Source organism: Mobula hypostoma, chromosome 23 (genome assembly GCF_963921235.1).
Source record: "Mobula hypostoma chromosome 23, sMobHyp1.1, whole genome shotgun sequence".
Taxonomy (NCBI): domain Eukaryota; kingdom Metazoa; phylum Chordata; class Chondrichthyes; order Myliobatiformes; family Myliobatidae; genus Mobula; species Mobula hypostoma.
In genome coordinates this window covers 54,431,902-54,445,308 of record NC_086119.1, presented here as the reverse complement: position 1 = coordinate 54,445,308, position 13,407 = coordinate 54,431,902, and the positions used below count along the sequence as shown (strand labels likewise).

Here is a 13,407-nt window from a genome sequence, read left to right as displayed (position 1 = left end):
ACTGCAGCTCGCTGTGCTGACTTGCAGATGCAGTACACTGAGGCAGTGAAGACCACAGCAGGACAAAAGGAGCTCATCATAAAGCTGGAGCAAGATCTCAGCACCGTCCAGGCAATATCCTCCCTTCAACGCCCTGATGCAGAGGTACAATCTCTGTTCCATTTGAGCAGAATCTTCACATATTGCTATTCAACAAAGACGGCCTTCGGCATTTCCAGCTGACAACCACTCCAAACAATTGTTCATTTACAAAAGCTGATTCCATGTTAGTCCTTCAGTAACTATAGTTGGTTGGGGGTGATGTCCATGACAGAGCTGTAGTGGGTACGTGACGGTCCCAGGACTTAGAATAGTGAGTGGGTGATGGTCTAGGATCTCGGTGTGGTGGGTGATGGTCCAGGGGCTCAGTGTGGTGGGTGAGTGATGGTCCAGGGGCTCAGTGTGGTGGGTGGGTGATGGTCCAGGGGCTCAGTGTGGTGGGTGGGTGATGGTCCAGGGGCTCAGTGTGGTGGGTGGGTGATGGTCCAGGGGCTCAGTGTGGTGGGTGAGTGATGGTCCAGGGGCTCAGTGTGGAGGGTGGGTGATGATCCAGGGGTTCAGTGTGGTGGGTGAATGATGGTCCAGGGGCTCAGTGTGCTGGGTGGGTGATGGTCCAGGGGCTCAGTGTGGTGCGTGAGTGATGGTCCAGGGGCTCAGTGTGCTGGGTGAGTGATGGTCCAGGGGCTCAGTGTGGTGGGTGAGTGATGGTCCAGGGGCTCAGTGTGGTGGGTGGGTGGGTGATGGTCCAGGGGCTCAGTGTGGTGAGTGAGTGATGGTCCAGGGGCTCAGTGTGGTGAGTGATGGTCCAGGGGCTCAGTGTGGTGGGTGAGTGATGGTCCAGGGGCTCAGTGTGGTGGGTGGGTGATGCTCCAGGGGCTCAGTGTGCTGAGTGAGTGATGGTCCAGGGGCTCAGTGTGGTGGGCGAGTGATGGTCCAGGGGCTCAGTGTGGTGGGTGGGTGGGTCCAGGGGCTCAGTGTGGTGGGTGAGTAATGGTCCAGGGGCTCAGTGTGGTGGGTCCGTGATGGTGCAGGAGTTCGCTGTGGTGGGGCTGTCATGGTCCAGGGGCTCAGTGTGGTGAGTGAGTGATGGTCCAGGGGCTCAGTGTGTTGGGTGAGTGATGGTCCAGGGGCTCAATGTGCTGGGTGAGTGATGGTCCAGGGGCTCAGTGTGGTGGGTGAGTGATGGTCCAGGGGCTCAGTGTGGTGAGTGAGTGATGGTCCAGGGGCTCAGTGTGGTGGGTGAGTGATGGTCCAGGGGCACAGTGTGGTGGGTGGGTGATGGTCCAGGGGTTCAGTGTGGTGGGTGAGTGATGGTCCAGGGGCTCAGTGTGGTGAGTGAGTGATGGTCCAGGGGCTCAGTGTGGTGGGTGAGTGATGGTCCAGGGGCTCAGTGTGCTGGGTGAGTGATGGTCCAGGGGCTCAGTGTGGTGAGTGAGTGATGGTCCAGGGGCTCAGTGTGGTGGGTGAGTGATGGTCCAGGGGCTCAGTGTGGTGGGTCCGTGATGGTGCAGGAGTTCGCTGTGGTGGGGCTGTGATAGTCCAGGGGCTCAGTGTGGTGGGTGGGTGATGGTCCAGGGGCTCAGTGTGGTGGGTGAGTGATGGTCCAGGGGCTCAGTGTGCTGGGTGAGTGATGGTCCAGGGGCTCAGTGTGGTGGGTGGGTGGGTCCAGGGGCTCAGTGTGGTGGGTGAGTGGGTCCAGGGGCTCAGTGTGGTGGGTGGGTGGGTCCAGGGGCTCAGTGTGGTGGGTCCGTGATGGTGCAGGAGTTCGCTGTGGTGGGTGAGTGATGGTCCAGGGGCTCAGTGTGGTGGGTGGGTGGGTCCAGGGGCTCAGTGTGCTGGGTGAGTGATGGTCCAGGGGCTCAGTGTGCTGGGTGAGTGATGGTCCAGGGGCTCAGTGTGGTGAGTGAGTGATGGTCCAGGGGCTCAGTGTGGTGGGTGAGTGATGGTCCAGGGGCTCAGTGTGGTGAGTGAGTGATGCTCCAGGGGCTCAGTGTGGTGGGTGAGTGATTGTCCAGGGGCACAGTGTGGTGGGTGGGTGATGGTCCAGGGGTTCAGTGTGGTGGGTGAGTGATGGTCCAGGGGCTCAGTGTGGTGAGTGAGTGATGGTCCAGGGGCTCAGTGTGGTGGGTGAGTGATGGTCCAGGGGCTCAGTGTGGTGGGTGGGTGGGTCCAGGGGCTCAGTGTGGTGGGTGAGTGCTGGTCCAGGGGTTCAGTGTGGTGGGTCCGTGATGGTGCAGGAGTTCGCTGTGGTGGGGCTGTGATGGTCCAGGGACTCAGTGTGCTGGGTGAGTGATGGTCCAGGGGCTCAGTGTGGTCGGTGAGTGATGGTCCAGGGGTTCAGTGTGGTGTGTGAGTGATGGTCCAGGGGCTCAGTGTGGTGGGTGAGTGATGGTCCAGGGGTTCAGTGTGGTGGGTGAGTGATGGTCCAGGGGCTCAGTGTGGTGGGTGAGTGATGGTCCAGGGGCTCAGTGTGGTGGGTCCGTGATGGTGCAGGAGTTCGCTGTGGTGGGGCTGTGATGGTCCAGGGGCTCAGTGTGGTGAGTGAGTGATGGTCCGGGGCTCAGTATGGTGTGCAGTAGGGTGGTCTTCAGGAGTATTCTTTTCCACTGACTATTTGATCAATGCTGTAATATATTAAAATACTCAATTAAAGTTGTAGGATATTCTCCCAACAATGTAAAAACAGTATACATTGCTTAACTAACCAGTGACTTATTCAGCTGTAATATGACTTCCATGCTTTTATATTTTGTGTCCTAGCTAATGAAGAGAAGTAAAAGTATGCCTTGTTCATCACCTCTTCTAGCTGAATTTTTACCCTGTAGGAATGTATGGGCAAGCTCCATGGATGCTACCTGACCTGCTGAGTTCCTTCAGCATTTTGTGTGTGTTGTCCTGGATTTTCAGCACCTGCATAGTCTCTTGTATCCTCCCAGGAATGTTAGGGAACATAAGGTAAAGTGAGGGAGAGGAATTAAATGAAATCAATAGTGCAGCAAGACACAGGAGTGAACTGGGTGAAAATGCTGAATCTCGAGGAGTTATCCGAGAGGAGAGTGTGTGTTGCTTAGCCTTGTGTTGGAAGGATAGGCATCGCATCTCAGTGAAAGTTCAATTGTTTTACCTTCTAAATGTCCGTTGTTATTTTTAGTGATTAAATGTGACATCAGTTAAACTTATATTTTATTTCTATAATAAAATAGAACATAGAAAATCTATAGCACATTACAGGCCCTTTGGCCCACAATGTTGTGCCAACCATGTAACTTACTCTAGAAGCAGCCTAGAATTTCCCTACCACATAGCTCCATGTACCTATCTAAGAATCTCTTAAAAGACCCTATTATATCCGCCTCTACCACCTTCACTGGCAGTGCATTCCACGCACCCACCACTCTCTGTGTAAAAACCTACCTCTGACATTCCCCCTGTACCTACTATCTTAAAACTATGCCCCCTTACGTTAGCCATTTCAGCCCTGGGAAAAAGCCTCTGACTATCCACGTGATCAATGCCTCTCATCATCTTACACACCTCTATCGGGTCACCTTTCATCCTCTGTCGCTCCAAGGAGAAAAGGCCAAGTTCACTCAATCTATTCTTAAGGCATGCTCTCCAATCTAGGCAACATCCTTGTAAACAACAGGAATTCTGCAGATGCTGGAAATTCAAGCAACATACATCAAAGTTGCTGGTGAACACAGCAGGCCAAGCAGCATCTATAGGAAGAGGTCCTGACGAAGGGTCTCGGCCTGAAACGTCGACTGCGCCTCTTCCTATAGATGCTGCTTGGCCTGCTGCGTTCACAGCAACTTTGATGTATGTTGCTTGAACATCCTTGTAAGTCTCCTCTGCACTCTCTGTAGCCACTAGGACTTCATCAAGAATGTAGCCTGGGGAAATGCAGGACCATAGCTCAGACACAGCACCACTTCCACCCAGTTGCTGGTTAACCTGGGGCAGCCTATGTCCAGGAAGACCCAGTCAAAGGTTTCAAAGGTACATTTAATATCAGAGAAATGTATATAGTATACATCCTGAAATGCTGTTTCTTCCAATCCAGTCCTGTCCAATATTGAACAGCCTGACCCTAGCAGAGTATTGTAAGTCCCATCTCCTGGCAGTGACATCCGTTGGTCAGGATCGAGATGTAGTTCTATGCTGCAGCCCATTGTCATCCTCTGTCCATTAACCTACAGTAAGATTGCTTCATCAGTTGTATGAAGAGGGTTCTTATCTCTCTGTTTCATTCTTCCAGTGAGAAGACTTTCCTCCTGTTTCACAAATTTGTCAGATTCCTGAAAACCCCCTTCCTCCTCCATCTCACCTCTCCCTCGGGGAATTACTCAAGCTTTTGACTATTCCATCTGACAATAACCTCCAAACTTGTGTTTTTTTTTCCATAAGTTATTCTTCTTCCTATAACTGAGCAAATCATAGTTACTCATCAGTGTCTTACCAATTTGTGTTTTGTCCTTGGCATCAGGGAGCAGATATTGGCAACATGGAGAAGATCCCAGAGCCCATCAAAGAAGCAACAGCTCTCTTCGGTAAGAACACACCAACAAGCCTGTTACAGTCAATGTTCACATAAACTGATTGATCTGAGGGAAGGTTCTGATAGATAAGTCATAGCGAATTTAGGATAGGTATAGCATTCGTAGAACATAGAACAGGAAGATGCTCTTTGGCCAACATGTTGTGCCAAACTAATTCATCAGCTGATCAAAGGCTGTTGTTTGATTGATTTCTTGTAAAAAAAAGTACTTGATTCTTGTGACTTTTCTTTCCACACATGTTATGGTACCAATAGCAGATTGTATTCACTTGCCCAAGATGCTTTAGACAGAGTCACACAGCTCTTCAGTCCACACTGTGCATTCTAACCATAAAGTACACATTTGTCCCACCCTATTTACCTGAATTTGGGGTGGGACAAGTGTGTCTTGGTGATTCAAATGTTCATCCACCTACTTAAACATTAGAGTCTCTGCCTTGAGCACCCAGACACATTAGTTAGATATGCCAGGGAAAGGAAGAGATGTGAGATGGAAGCCTTAATTTAATAGGCATCCGTTAATCCCATGAGACTGTGGATTTGCGCCTTGGAAAGTTTCCAGGGCACAGGCCTGGGCAAGGTTGTATGGAAGCAGTTGCCCATGCTGCAAGTCTCCCCTCTCCACGCCACCAATGTTGTCCAAGGGAAGGGCATTAGGACCCATACAGCTTGGCACCGGTGTCATCGCAGAGCAATGTGTGGTTAAGTGCCTTGCTCAAGGACACACACACTGCCTCAGCCAAGGCTCAAACTAGCGACCTTCAAATCACTAGATGAACGTCTTAACCACTTGGCCACTCACCTTAATAAGGTAGTTCCAAAGGGCAGGACCACTAGCACCCGTGATAGGAGAAGAAGAAATTGTGTATTTTACCTTTCCTGGGAAGATGAAAGGGTTTGGAAAGTGTTTCCCAATGAACTTAAAGGAGGCAGAGATGATGTATTTGGGAGGAGCTGTTGAATATGCTTTGGCAAAGTGTCACAGAACATCTTTTAGGTGTTGGAACTGGTGTCAATTAAGCAGGTTTTTGAGAGTTTTTGGTGCTGTATTAATCTGGGCAAACAGAGTTTTGTAAGCTTTAAGGAAGAAAATAAGGGTGGTCGGTGAGCTACCTCTGAAAGCAGGGAAGGTAGATTTCAGTAATGTACGCAGGACCTGGCAGGCAGAGATCAGGAACAGCTGCAATTCCCCACAGGTGGAAGATGGTAAGAGTTCAGAGTTAGCATGACCCTATTAGGTCAAAGGCCAAAGGTGGTAACTTTTGGGAACCCAGATATTGAAGGTTTGATCAGAGAAAGGAAGTATAGGTCAGGTACAGGAAGCTGGTATCAAATGAGTCACCCTTATAAAGGATAGGAGTAAAAGAAGTTATCAGAGCAAAAAAAGGCCATGAGGTGAACTTGGCAAATCTGATTAAGGAGAATCCTGAAACCTCTTGTAAGTGTACGAGAAGAAGAGGGGTGACTAGGAAAGCGACAGGTCCTCTCTGTGATCATAGGTGGAGCCAGTGGATATGAGCAAAATCATAAATGAATACTTCTCACTGGTATTCATCAGGAACGAGATCATGGAAGCAGAGAGTCAAGGGATGGGTATGCTGATATCCTGGAGCACATCTGTATTGAGCAGTAAGAAGTGCTAGAAATATTGTCACAACCACGGATTTGGCATTGCAGTAGATACAGCAATTTTGCTTGTGAATTTGCAAGTGTCAGCTAATTATTATTTAATTGTGATAGTATTTAACTCCATACTTATCATAGTGCTTGTCAAGACTTGGACAGAGCACAGCAATGATTCACTTTTGTTTTGCATCGGCCTTGCCTGAGAAATTGGACCATCGAGTCAACTGATTCTGAAGACTAGCAGTATTCATTTAATAATTAGATGTTCTTTTCAGTCACAGTGGCTTCATTTCCCACTTGAGAGTTTCAGTTACTGGCCCTGTTTCGCGTAGGGTTTATTGTTTTCTTTTCCCTTTAACACTGTTCGCATTAAAGTTTTGTGAACTATCGACCTGCTTCAGTGTCTCTCACTCCTCACTTGGGCCCTATCCGAACCTGGTGACAGCAAGTCTCAAACACACAAAGATGGACCCAGCAGAGAGAGAGCAGCCGACCTTGGCTGTGAGATTCATTGGTCAGGTAGGAGACAAGTTACAAGCAATGGAATCTGTTCTCAGTGAAGTTATGGAGGCAAAGAGGCAGATAATCTCGTGCCAACAAGCCCCGTCGCACTTGGAGGAACAGGTATCATCCCAAGCCGCAGCTGTTCAACAGCTCACCACAGAAAATCAGACTCAGGTGTCTGCGATTTCCACACTCACAGCCACTCTCCACGAACTTACTGTGAACAGCCAGCATCAGCTGACAGCCATTAATGTTCTCACCAATGCAATTCAGCAGCCTTAGGCCACCTCAGTCCCACTCCCAGCATCTCGCAGCTCCTCCTTTTCTGCTGCCCTGACAATCCCTGATACTAATGCTCCCGCTCCCGCTGCCAGACCAGAGCTGAATCCCGCATTCGGACCTCCACAGATACCCGCGTCCGTACAAGATTCTGGTGATCCTGATGGCTGCAGGAATTTTATTACCCAATGCGAGCTGACATTCCAAGCCCAGCCTGGTTGTTTTGGTGATGATGCACGAAAACTGGCGTACATGGTCACTCTTCTTGATTGACCTCCACTCAGCCTGTTCAACGCTTTACGGGAGCACTGATACCCCGCAGCCCAGTCGTTTCAACATTTTGCCGCGGAGTTAAGGAGGGTTTTTGATCTTCCAGTACGGGGTCAAGAGGCTGCCCACTGACTCTTGGACCTGCGCCAAGGCAGAGGAACAGTGAGAGCCAATGCAGTCAAATTCCATACCCTTGCAGTAGAGATGGGTTGGAATGAGAGATCTCTCATCACTGCCTTCCAGCGTGGACTGAAAGCAGGGGTCCAGCATGAGATTGCTGTCCGGGACGAGCAGGATAGTCTGGATGACCTGATTAATCTGGCTATAAGAGTTGACGACCGGATAACTGAGTGGCGCAGAGAAAGATTGTTTCAAACTTCCTGATCACCGTCTTTCCTCGCCCTCTCCCCCTCCCTCACCACCCAGCGCCCAGCCCACGGACACGGAGGAGCCTATGCAAGTGGAGCGCAGGCTCCTGTCTCAGGAGGAATGAGAGCGGTGCTGGAGAACAGGTTCCTGCCTCTACTGTGCTGATCCAGGACACCTCTGCGTGGCACGTTCCAAGCGTCCAGTAAAAGCGAATACCCGTCAGCAGGGAGGGGAATCCTGATGGGTCGGTTCACTCTTCAGTCAGCTTCCCCTATTTCTGTAATGCTCGCAGCTTCCTTGTCTTGGAGCTCTCAGACCCATGAACTTAAGGTGATTATCGACTCTGGTGCAGCCAGGAATCTCGTGCACATCTCAGATGGGGAGTTTCAACTCCGAAATTAAGAGAAAAGATCAACGTCAAGGTGCTGGATGGTCGACCTCTGGGAACTGGCGAGATCCACCTTTCCACCCAACCCCTCCAACTGGTGCTTGAAGGCAACCATCATGAAGAAATATCTTTCTATCTGGTTAATTCACCTGAACTGCCACTGGTACTTCGTCTCCCCGGTTCTCCCAACATAACCCACGGATCGATTGGTCTCTGAAGGTACTCCGAGAGTGGGGACCGGAATGCCTGTCTACCTGTCTGGCTCCAGCTCAAGCTCCATTCCATGAATCCCCTCCTGTGTCAACTAAGGATGTGGACCTGTCTGCAAGTCCAGCTGAATATGCGGATCTCCTGACGAAGGGTCTCGGCCTGAAACGTTGACTGTACCTCTTCCTAGAGATGCTGCCTGGCCTGCTGCGTTCACCAGCAACTTTGATGTGTGTTGCTTGAATTTCCAGCATCTGCAGATTTCCTGTTGTTACGTGAATCTCCTTGTGGTTTTCAGTAAAAGAAAGGTCACCACCCTGCCCCCACACCGGCCATAGGACTGTGCCATAGATCTCCTACCTGGCACTAGTCCTCCCCCGGGCTGGCTCTTTTCCCTCTCTCGTCCTGAAATGGTGGCCATGGAGGAATACATGAAGGAGGCATTAAGCCGTCCATCAACCTCGCCGGCAGGAGCAGCTTCTTTTTTGTGAACAAGAAAGATGGCAAGCTCCATCCCTGCATCGATTATCGGCCCCTGAACAACAACACTGTGAAGAACCGCTACCCTCTTCCCTTGCTGGTGTCTGTGTTTGAACATCTCCAGGGAGCAACCAAATTTTCCAAAATTGATCTACGCAATACCTACAGTCTGATTTGCATAAGAGAAGGTGATAAATGGAAAACGGCTTTCAGCACCTCTAATGGCCACTATGAATACCTGGTGATGCCTTTTGGTCTGGCCAACACCCCCACTGTATTCCAGGCCTTGGTTAACGATGTGCTCAGGGACGTGTTGAACCAGTTAGTGTTTGTGTATTTAGATGACATCCTCATCTATTCCCGCTCTCATCAGGAGCACGTCCAGCATGTCTGGAGGGTATTCAGACACCTTCTTGAAAACAACCTGTACGCCAAGCCTGAAAAATGTGAATTGCGTAAAGGCTAGGCAACATCCTTGTAAATCTCCTCTGCACCCCATTCTATAGTTTCCACGTCCTTCCTGTAGTGAGGTGACCAGAACTGAGCACAGTACTCCAAGTGGGGTCTGACCAGGGTCATATATAGCTGTAATATTAACCCTCGGCTCTTAAAGTCAATCCCACGGTTGATGAAGGCCAATGCACTGTATGCCTTCTTAACCACAGAGTCAACCTGCGCAGCAGCTTGGAGTATCCTATAGACTCGGATCCCAAGATCCCTCGGATTCTCCACACTGCCAGAACTCTTACTATTAATACTATATTCTGCCATCATATTTGATCTACGAAAATGAACCACCTCACACTGATTGAAATTGAACTCCATCTGCCACTTCTCAGCCCAGTTTTGCATACTATTGATGTCCTGCTGTAACCTCTGACAGCCCTCCACACTATTCAGAACACACTCAACCTTTGTATCATCAGCAAATTTAATAACCCATCCCTTCACTTCCTCATCCAGGTCCTCCATGCAGAATATGACCCATCTACAACCACTCTCTGCCTTCTGTGGGCAAGCCAATTCTGGATCCACAAAGCAAGGTCCCCCTGGATCTCATGCATCCTTACTTTCTCCATAAGTCTGGCATGGGGTACCTTATCAAATGCCTTGCTGAAATCCACATCTACTGCTCTGCCTTCATCAACGTGCTTAGTCACAGCCTCAAAAAATTCAATCAGGCTCATAAGGCACGACCTGCCTTTGACAAAGCCATGCTGACTATTCCTAATCATATTATGCCTCTCTAAATGTTCATAAATCCTGCCTCTCAGGATCTTCTCCATCAATTTATCGACCACTGAAGTAAGACTCACTGGTCCATAATTTCCTGTGCTATTTCTACTCCCCTTCTTGAATAAGGGAACAACATCTTCAATCCTCCAATCGTCCAGAACCTCTCCTATCCTGATTGATGATGCAAAGATCATTGCCAGAGGCTCAGCAATCTCCTCCCTCGCCTTCCACAATAGCCTGGGGTACAACTCGTCCAGCTTTGTGAAGGGCAGATCGTGTCTAACAAGCCTGATAGAGTTCTTTGAGGAGGTGACCAGGCATATAGATGAGGGTGGTGCAGTGGATGTGATCTATATGGATTTTAGTAAGGCATTTGACAAGGTTCCACGCGGTAGGCTTATTCAGAAAGTCAGAAGGCATGGGATCCAGGGAAGTTTGGCCAGGTGGATTCAGAATTGGCTTGCCTGCAGAAGGCAGAGGGTGGTGGTGGAGGGAGTACATTCAGATTGGAGGGTTGTGACTAGTGGTGTCCCACAAGGATCTGTTCTGGGACCTCTACTTTTCGTGATTTTTATTAACGACCTGGATGTGGGGGTAGAAGGGTGGGTTGGCAAGTTTGCAGATGACACAAAGGTTAGTGGTGTTGTAGATAGTGTAGAGGATTGTTGAAGATTGCAGAGAGACATTGATAGGATGCAGAAGTGGGCTGAGATGTGGCAGATGGAGTTCAACCTGGAGAAGTGTGAGGTGGTACACTTTGGAAGGACAAACTCCAAGGCAGAGTACAAAGTAAATGGCAGGATACTTGGTAGTGTGGAGGAGCAGAGGGATCTGGGGGTACATGTCCACAGATCCCTGAAAGTTGCCTCACAGGTAGATAGGGTAGTTAAGAAAGCTTAATAGGGTGGTAGCTTTCATTAGTCGAGGGATAGAGTTTAAGAGTTGTGATGTAATGATGCAGCTCTATAAAACTCTGGTTAGGTCACAATTGGAGTACTGTGTCCAGTTCTGGTCGCCTCACTATAGGAAGGATGTGGAAGTATTGGAAAGGGTACAGAGGAGATTTACCAGGATGCTGCCTGGTTTAGAGAGTATGCATTATGATCTGAGATTAAGGGAGCTAGGGCTTTACTCTTTGGGGAGAAGGAGGATGAGAGGAGACATGATAGAGGTGTACAAGATATTAAAAGGAATAGATAGAGTGGATAGCACCTCTTCCCCCGGGCACCACTGCTCAATACTAGAGAACATGACTTTAAGGTAGGGGGTGGAAAGTTCAAGGGGGATATTAGAGGAAGGTTTTTTACTCAGAGAGTGGTTGGTGCGTGGAATGCACTGCCTGAGTCAGTGGTGGAGGCAGATACACTAGTGAAGTTTAAGAGACTACTAGACAGGTATATGGAGGAATTTAAGGTGGGGGGTTATATGGGAGGCAGGGTTTGAGGGTTGGCACAACATCGTGGGCCGAAGGGCCTGTACTGTGCTGTACTATGTTCTATGTCCCGGAGACTTATCCAACTTGATGGTTTTCAAAAGCTCCAACACATCCTCTTTCTTAATGTCCGTATGCTCAAGCTTTTCAATCTGCTGTAAAGCCATCCCTATAATCACCAATATCTTTTTCTGTAGTGAATACTGAAGCAAAGTAATTATTAAGTACCTCTGCCATCTCCTCTGGTTCCATACACACTTTTCCACTGCCGCACATGATTGGTCCTATTCTCTCATGTCTTATCCTCTTGCTCTTCACATACTTGTAGAATACCTTGTGACTTTCTTTAATCCTGCTCGCCAAGGCCTTCTCATGGCCCCTTCTGTCTCTCATCATTTCAGTCTTAAGCTCCTTCCTGCTAGCCTTATAATCTTTATAATCTCTATCATCACCTAGTTTTTTGAACCTTTCGTAAGCTTTTCTTTTCGACTAGATTATCAACAGTCCCCTGAACATTTGCCACATTTCTGCCATACATTTCCCTGAGAACACCTGTTCCCAATTTATGCTTCCAAGTTCTTGTCTGATAGCTTCATATTTTCCCTTACTCCAATTAAATGCCTTCTTAACTTGTCTGTTCCTATCCCTCTCCAATTCATTGATCGTGTGGATAGTCAGAGGCTTTTTCCCAGGGCTGAAATGGCTAGCATGAGATGGCACGGTTTTAAGGTGCTTGGAAGTAGATACATAGGAGATGTCAGGGGTAAATTTTTTACACAGAGAGTGGTGAGTACGTGGAATGGGCTGCCGGCGACGGTGGTGGAGGTGAATACTTTTAAGAGACTCCTGGATAGGTACATGGAGCTTAGAAAAATAGAGGGCTATGGGTAACCCTAGGTAATTTCTAAGGTAAGGACATGTTTGGCACAGCTTTGAGGGCTGAAGGGCCTGTATTGTGTTGTAGGGTTTCTATGTTTCTATGCTATGTTAGAGGAGATAGAATTGTGATCACTATCTCCAAATGCTCTCCCGCTGAGAGACCTGACACCTCACCAGGTTCATTTCCCAATACCAGATCAATTACAGCCTCTCCTCTTGTAGGGTTATCTACATATTGTGTCAGGAAATTTCTTGAACACACCTAACAAACTCCACCCCATCTAAACCCCTTACTGTGGGAAGATGCCAATCTATATTTGGAAAATTAAAATCTCCCACCCCGACAACCCTGTGATTATTACACCTTTCCAGAATCTTTCTCCCCATCTGCTCCTCGATATCCCTGTTACTATTGGGTGGTCTATAAAAATCACTCAGTAGAGTTATTGAACCCTGCCTGTTTCTAACTTCCACCCACAGAGACTCCATAGACAATCTCTCCATGACTTCCTCCTTTTCTTCAGCCGTGACACTCCCTCTGATCAGCAGTGCCATGCCCCCCACCTCTTTTGCCTCCCTCCCTGTCCCTTCTGAAACATCTAAAGCCTGGCACTGTGAGAAACCATTCCTGCCCGTGAGCTGTCCAAGTCTCTGTAACGGCCACAACATCATAGCTCCAAGAACTCATCCAAGCTCATCCGCTTTGTTCATGATACTTTTTGCATTAAAATAGACACATCTCAAACCATCGGTCTGAGCGCATCCCTTCTCTATCACCTGCCTATCCTCCCTCTCACATTGTCTCCAAGCTTTCTCTATTTGTGAGCCAACCTCCCCTTCCTCTGTCTTTTCAGTTCGGTTCCCACCCCCCAGCAAATCTAGTTTAAATTCTCCCCAGTAGCCTTAGCAAACCTCCCTGCCAGGATGTTGGTTCCCCTCAGATTCAAATGCAACCCATCCTCTTTGTACAGGTCACAGCCTGTCCCAAAGGAGGTCCCAATGATCCAGAAATCTGAATCGCTGCTCCAATCCCTCAGCCACGCATTCATCCTCCACCTCACTCTTCCTATACTCACCACCGCACGTTACTGGTGATGAATCTGTTGAGTGTGAGATGAGGAGGAAGAGCTGAGTGGATAG

At 48.8% G+C, this 13,407-nt stretch overlaps 1 protein-coding gene across 2 annotated transcripts in view; it reads left to right on the top strand.

Annotated features, from left to right (window-relative positions):
- Positions 1–13,407, top strand: part of LOC134336925 (protein CASP-like) — a 621,546-nt gene that overhangs the window by 560,212 nt on the left and 47,927 nt on the right. For both annotated transcript variants that reach the window (XM_063031576.1, XM_063031578.1), the window contains exons 15-16: positions 8–144; positions 4,526–4,589. In XM_063031576.1, coding sequence (XP_062887646.1) covers positions 8–144; positions 4,526–4,589 — 201 coding nt within the window. The remainder of the gene's footprint in view (positions 1–7; positions 145–4,525; positions 4,590–13,407) is intronic.